General features: G+C 35.7%; 1 protein-coding gene across 2 annotated transcripts in view; it reads right to left on the minus strand.

The window, feature by feature from the left end:
- LOC128986099 (uncharacterized) overlaps positions 1-6,816 on the minus strand; it is a 33,734-nt gene extending 26,918 nt beyond the window's left edge. Inside the window, exons 1-4 of one of the 2 annotated variants that reach the window (XM_054406228.1) lie at positions 6,615-6,816; positions 4,458-4,764; positions 3,722-3,808; positions 1,013-1,279 (exon numbers count right to left, since the gene is read on the minus strand). In XM_054406228.1, coding sequence (XP_054262203.1) covers positions 1,013-1,279; positions 3,722-3,808; positions 4,458-4,728 — 625 coding nt within the window. In that variant the 5' untranslated portion in view covers positions 4,729-4,764; positions 6,615-6,816. Of the gene's footprint in view, positions 1-1,012; positions 1,280-3,721; positions 3,809-4,457; positions 4,765-6,610 lie in introns of both variants that reach the window. The other variant, XM_054406229.1, reaches the window with a different exon arrangement.
- Between the last annotated feature and the right edge of the window lie 1,075 nt (positions 6,817-7,891).

Raw genomic sequence — 7,891 nt, forward strand, 5'->3', positions numbered from 1 at the left:
TGTTTGTGTAACTAGAGGCGAAGTGGCACCAGTCAGCTAGCATGTCATACGGCTTTTGTAGGGTTTTAATGATTCAAAACTAAAGTAGCTCTTTGAGGTGGAGCAATTTTATTTCAGGTTTGCCTCTTGGGTTGGGACTCTTTGTTACTTTTCATAGGCCTAATTTCATTTTTAAGAAAAGTTTGGCTTATAATATTGATAGAAGAGGGTTAGCATTAAGAGAAAAAATTTCCAACTTGCAGGCCAATGTGAAGTTCAAGGCCAAACTTTAACCTGAAAGATGCATAATTATGTTACAAACTCGATTGGTCTAAACTTTTTCCAACTTGTTTAGATTAAAATGTTACTGTCAGTAATGACTAACCAAATTTATTGACCAACTAACAGTGTACCAATTATGGTATATTATAACTTACCATTTCAATAAAAAAAATGCTTTGAATATAACAGTCAAAATATGATCATCCAAATCCCCTCTCAAAATATAATTATGCAACTAGGCAGGTAGTAAGTCCACACTAACCCATCATAATAATATCCACTAACTAAACAAAAAAAAACTCAGCAAACATCAGGAAAATGTACAAATATTTTTTTTCTACCTCGTCACCTGACACAGTGGCCTTCCTTGCACTGATTATAGCACAGAAAGTTGCTAATGCTGCATTTCCTTACTTTTGCCGCACTCTTTTTACTTTTGCCTCACTCATACCAACCAAACAAAACAAAACAGTGTGCTTTTATTAGGCACGTAATACGTGTACACTTGAAAATAAGTTGACAACACTTATCCAAACTATCAAAATTTTTGAATATCCGAAAGTGGCACAGTAAAGATATTACGACTACCATCAGCTGGTGCAGCGTTTCCCGTTTTGTTCAATGTTTGGCTTCAACCTAACCTAAAAAAATGTTGTACAGAAATTTGGATATCCAAATTTTTGAATATCCGAAAGTGGTACAGTTACCATTGATTTGGATAGGGCTAATTGGGATTCTACTTTTCACTCACCTTCGGGATCAGATTTTGTGGATGTCTGAGAGGCAGTTTCCATCTTCTCCTGAGCTACCCAGTCAATCTCTCTGCGACCTCCACCACCTCCACCACCACCTCGACCTCCTCTGCTCCCTTGCTGATATCCTCCTCTGCCGCCTTGCTGGTATCCTCCTCTGCCGCCTTGCTGATATCCTCCTCTGCCGCCTTGCTGATATCCTCCTCTGCCGCCTTGCTGGTTTCCTTCTCTGCCGCCTTGGTGGTATCCTCCTCTGCCCCTTCCACCTGAACAAAACAAGGTGTGCGTGATTTTGATTTTTGCCCCAGGTAACTAAAGACTCAAGTTTTGTTTTAAGTTATCAAGCTTACAAAACTCTCTATAAACTCCAATTTCGTTCAATGTTACATAATATCCCATCACCCTAAAGAAATATCATCCTATTTTATGTTACAATATAATATTTATGTAAATTCTCACCATATCTATCCTGTAGGCCTACTTATCAAAAACCAACAATCATCAAATTTACTTAGAATAATATATAATTGTAAGAAAATTGCAATATGATAATAACATCTTAAATATAGTATACAGTATCACTTTTCAAAATTATCCAAAGAAAATCAAAATTACTGTGGGAAGTGTCATTTATGTGAATTAACCAGCTGTATTTCAACAATGGACATGGACTTCCAGAGCTTCAACCATTGCCTCTCCCCAGATACTGCCAACTCTTTACAGTGTTAACATCACTTTATAGGACATTGTGCTTAACTTACATTAAATTCATCCCAAAGTGTAATCTAAATTTTAAATCACTTACTATCCAAAAGTATTAGGGACAAGTGCCTTGAAAAGTACCAAATTTTAATTAACCCCTATTTTATTTATTGCATGTGGTACAAGGTGAAGACTCCAAATTGGTAACCATCATCCATCTTGTTTAAATAACTAAGGACAAATCTTCATTGGACATTTTTAATCAGCATAGCCTAATAGGCCCAATTATAACTGAAATTCATCAAGATCTACATATTTCAAATTGAACCTTTATTCCAAATTTAGCCTATTCCTCAAATCTTATTTTATTCCATTAAACTCAGTGAAACCATTGGGTAAGATTCATAAGGTCCAAATTTCACAAAGTCCAATGGTTAAAATATTAATAAACAGAGCGTTTCACAAGGTCCAACGTTTAAAATATTAATAACAGAACGTTTCACAAGGTCCAAATTTCACAAAGTCCAACGTTAAAATATCAAATGAACAGAGCGTTTCACAAGGTCCAAATTTCATAAGGTCCAAAACTATGACATTCAAATAATCACCGTTTCACAATGTCCAAATTTCACAAAGTCCAATGTTGAAATATCAAATAAACAGAGCGTTTCACAAGGTCCAACGGTACAGTCTCGGCCAGAAGTCGCTGCAGAGGTTGACGTGGTTCGGTGTTTAGGCACTACACGATCTAGTGTTGTTGCCGCGCGTCACAAAACATCATTGTGGGTCCGTAGATACGTTGTGTAAAGAGTGTAAAATAGTGGTATTTACCCCCTCCGCAGCAAACCTGCAGACTCATCAAATTTCCATTTCCCTTATTTGATTTACACTAGAATATCTCCTTAAAATGATCACATTTATTCCCGATTTAAATAGCATTAGTTTAACAGGTACCGTACTTAGGTTTGCTGCAACAGGGAGTAATCAGTAATCAGTAATGAGTAGTTGAGCGCTGGCGGACGGTGCCTGCTATCTGACCGTGGCAACCACTGTAGAGACTTCTGGCCCAGACTGTACCGTTGGACCTTGTGAAATTTGGACCTTGTGAAACGCTCTGTTTATTTGAAATTTTAACGTTGGACTTTGTGAAATTTGGACATTATGAAACGGTGATTATTTGAATGTTATAGTTTTGGACTTTATGAAATTTGGACCTTGTGAAACGCTCTGTTTATTTAATATTTTAACCGTTGGACTTAGTGAAATTTGGACTTTATGAAACGCTCCCAAACCATTTGGCATCTTTCTTTGGACATTGACATATTACAATATAGCATCATAAACCTAGCCTATTTCAGAACAATAATTAAATTATCTGCATTTTAAAGTCAAAAGCCTAATATATCATTCGAACCGGCACGATCACCCCTCCCTGAGATCAAGAGTTTATATTATATATTTAAATGTTAATCACCTCATAAGAAACCAATCCAATGTAACTAGTATAGCCTAGATTTTTTTTAATCCACTTTGGAAGCCCCACCATTTTGTAAATTTACCATTGTTAGACCCTATAGAATTCAACCAATATCTTATATTTGTAATTTGCTAATAAATTTCATTTTTTAACTTACCAAACCTATTTATTCTTAAAGTAATTAATATATTATAAGATTAAGATAAAGTCTTAACCTCATTAGACATAAATAAAACACAAGTTAAGAATGATCTTTATTAAGAAATGACTTTGAGTTCAATGTGGGCTAATTTAATAGCCAAAGGAATTTTGTAAGTTAATAAATAGACCTATAGAAAGCTTTACTGTGCGTAGCATTAGGAAATCAGACCATCCTCAAAAAATATTTAAAGATTATTTAATGAATTATTTTAGAAGCTACAAGTTTGATTTTAAGATTATCACAACAACATGCTTTATCTGATTTAATAATAGTCTAAGCTACTAAGGCAAGAGGAGGGTACATCGGGAAAATATAAAGGTATCTTACCTTGGTCAAAGCGATTTCCAGCATCTGCATTTTGTCCAGGGAACTGCACACCACGGGATTGGTCTTCTCTTTGATATCCTCGATCATCTGCATCAGTTAGGAATAGGTCAGTCTCATTGCATATCTTTTATTAGGTTCTAAGCCATTGCACTAACAAGGTATTGGTGGTATTATTTTCTTGGACGAATTACACCTTGCGTAGTAAATGCCATCCTTAAGTAAGTTATTTCACCCTTCCAGGAGTTTGACAAGGTGGAAATACACTGTTAAGGAGTGACGAGACCTGCTCCTGGTAGCAGAGTGGCATCTGACGACAAATCAGCGAACTCTTTCTACCTAAGAAAGTATACACCACATTGTCCGATTGACTTGATGAACTCTTTAGATGTAAATATGGACCTAAAATTCCATTTCATAGCTCCCAAAATTAGTCCTAGGCCTATTAATTTTTAAATCTATTTTTATTATGAAATTATGAATTTAATCATGACTAGCACAATCACTTTATAAACAAAACCGCAAAGGGCAAAATCAATTATGATTTAGCACAATTTGGGGAAAAAAACTACTGTACCGGTCCAGCGAGTATTAAGAAAAATCCTGTCTTGATGGGTTAACTAAGGTGTAAGAACCATTAACTACAGGTTGCATTTTAGATAGTTGATATACTAGTCCAAACATAGGATTATTGATTTTTTAAATCCTACAAATTTTGTTCACATGAGTTAAATCTTACCTCTTCTTCCTCTGTCCCATCCTCCCCCTCTGCCTCCTCTATCACCTCCACTTGCTTCTCTATAGTCTCTGCCGCCTCCTCCTCCCCTGAAATCCCTTCCACCTCCAGTTCCTCTATCGCCTCCCCTTCCTTCTCCCCTTTCCCATCCTCCCCCTCTGACTCCTCTATCACCTCTTCCTCCTCCTCTGCTTCTTGTATCATCTCCACTTCCCTCTCTATAACCTCTGCCGCCTCCTCCTCCCCTTCCTCTTCCTCTTCCACGCCCGTCCATGAAAATTTTATGAAACTTTTATAACTTAAAGGCTTCCTGAAACATGTAAAATTATTATTGACTAAGTCCATAATAATACTTTCAAGAAAAAACAACAAAAATTGTCAAGTTTAGTAAGTTACCTAAACAATCGCCATAGTGTTAATACAATATAGACCATAAAAACTCAAAACCAAATAGGCTGTCTTGCTCCGAGTTTGTATACCTACCGTGAAAATAATGCTAGGCTGGGCCTAAACTTAATACCTTCTCTTTGAAGCAAATTACACCAAGTGGGATGTCTTGTTAGTTTGGACCAAAAATAGGGATTGTTGAGAGAAATGTTTTTTTTTCTTAATCAACCAACAAATTTGGGCTTAAAAATAATGTAACTTTATGATTTAATTTGAAAAGATACTGAGCTTATTTAGGCCTAAAAGTGTAGACCTTATTTTCAAAATTCTAAACATAAGCCTTAGTTTAGCAATAAAATCAATTAACTTAAGTACGTTAGGGTACTTAACATTAATGTCATAAAAAAGATGTTCGGTAGTATCTACATAAAAATCTAGGACCCAGACCTCAGCCTTATCGCACATCCTGGAGTGTGAAATTGTATTAAGCTTGTTGTACAAAATTTCATCAAAAACGGGTGTTCTTTACACCAGTTAAACTTAAGTTATTGTGCACAATATTAAGTGACTTAAAAGGCTATTGAATGTGTATTAGATATAACTTATTGAAGGTGAAAATCAGATTGTGCAATAACTTAATATTGAGTACCGTAACTTAATATACAAAAATATTATAAACAGATTGCACAATCTTCAAGTTGCTTGATTCACTTGAATTTGAAGCTCATTCAGTTGTCTTTCATGAGAAAAGTCACTCCTATTTTTCAACCAGCCTAGGCTAAGTTACTCCTTTAAATTCATATCCTTCGTCAGCAATGAGACTAGGCCTAACTTACCACACACGTTGCAGCATCCGAATTACACATGATAACTAAAATAGCCTAAACTGCCCTGAAACTAAACCAATAAGTTATTATACTTACTGATACAGTAATTACCATAATTTGCCACTGATACCTATTACGCAATGGGCTTATATTATAGGATACAATTAACCCTAAAAAATTATAGTCATAGGCTAAGTACAGTATGATTTGACATAGGCCTAGGGGAGGAATTGCATAAGTTACAGTAAAGTATCATCATAGTGTGACAGTAAACTTAAGGGTATTTAAATGTCAATTTGATGAAATGCCAGCCATATTGCTATACAGAAGGTATTGACACATGTAACTTTGATGTAAGTTAAATGCGTTCCAAGAAACCGACTAAGTTAGCAAGGACATGAAGAAATAGACTACCGGTAACTTAAGTGGGTAGACTTCCGTGTCTGTTGTCAAAAACAACGGAATGAAAATATTGATTATTTCATTCAACATAACTTAGGCCGATCGTTTGGTTGGTTCTAACTTACCAAACAATATATCGAATGAAACTATCCGTAGGCTATATTGAATCATCGATAGGCCTCTATTGATCGATATTTCCATTCGGTTGTTTTTGACAACAGATAGGGAAGTTTATACCAAACTAAGTTACAACCCAACCAAGACAGCCATCACAAGGGGCCTCCAGGGGCCATAGAAATGGATTAAGCCAAGGCCTATCGGTAGTATATGCTCTGGTTTTGTCAAAAGACCTAGGCTACTCTACAAAAATAATCTCCAACAAATTTTACATTTGTAAACTGAGCCTTTGGGTAGTAGGCCTAAGTTGTTTTAGCCTAGCAGCCTAACTTACTCAAGTTAGTCAACTTCATAGGAAGAATTATAGAATTAGTTAACCTATGGTAAATAACAGTGTTGGCTAAGTTATTAAAAATAACTCACTCACACGTCAGGTCAGAAACACAGCCTTCAGATAAGTAGAGCCAGTGGTCACAACCTCCTTACTTGAGAACTTACTTCTTTCTAGCTAGTAGACCGATAACAGTTTCCTTTTATACATTACATACGTAGGCTTAGGCTAGTCTTACTTCCAATTTTACTGGTGATGTCACTTTGGTACTTTACTTTCCAGGTCAGCTTCAGCCTTCAGCTAGAGAGAGGCTGGAGTGGAGGCTAGTAAGGCTATGCATGCAGATAATAAAAGAAAAAGACAAGTCTTCTCCATAGAGTATCAACTTTGTGAATCACTACTAAGATTATGGTGGTAAAGTCCTTTATGGTCGTATGTTTGGAAAGGCCTATTATAATTATTACTCCGATTTTTTCTTTATAATAATTAGGTTAATGTGGGTTAACAGCCTTGAGTTGCTTGAGGCATTGTGTATACTGCATTTTACGCATTATTACGACAGTCGTTTCTCTTCTATCAGATCAGACAGATTGGATTGAAATGCTGGTTACGAAATGAGCTCATTATACTCTATGCTGATATTTAGCCAATGAAATAAGTTTATGATGAAATGTTGTGAAATTCTGGAATATCGCAGAGCATTCTGGGTGTGTAAATCACATAAAACCACTGAGCTAAAAGTTAGAATTATAGCTCAGTGCATAAAACCCAAAACCACTCCCTTGTCCCTTCGAACCACTTCTTCGTGGTTCGGTTCAATGATGGCACTGGATGAAAAAAGTGAAGAATAGGTAAGGAAGAAAATGATTATTGTAATGAAACCAAATTGAATACAAAATTATAACTGACTAGCAGAGCACCCGTCCTTCGTACGGGGTTGGCATATAAGTATAAAAAATGCTTATTGCAGTTATACTCAAGCTTTGCGTTTGCAATGGGGGGAGGACACAGTTTGATCAAATTTGGTTCATAAATTTACGGTATGATATAGTATAACACATCTACCATTGCCATAATGTTCTACCATTGCACCTAAACAATAGAAAAAAATAAACTATCAAACATTCGCACAATATCACAATAATTCGTTAAATTAAGAACTCAAACCTAACTGTAAACAATCCTACTTTGACAGTTCTCGTGTATCCGTATCACAAATTTTTGTTGCTGCTTAGTTCAAATTAGTCAGCTGTGTATTGTTTTACACCATAGTTGTAAATTATTTTTCTCTTGATTATTTTTCAAAAAAAGCTCGGTTTTTATAGTTAGTTTTTGTTTTTATAGTCATAAATGAATGTGCGTTAGTATTCCGT

This window comes from Macrosteles quadrilineatus, unplaced genomic scaffold (assembly GCF_028750875.1).
Source record: "Macrosteles quadrilineatus isolate MER2022 unplaced genomic scaffold, UCM_ALF_1.0 Scaffold_2__2_contigs__length_208266976, whole genome shotgun sequence".
Taxonomy (NCBI): Eukaryota; Metazoa; Arthropoda; class Insecta; order Hemiptera; family Cicadellidae; genus Macrosteles; species Macrosteles quadrilineatus.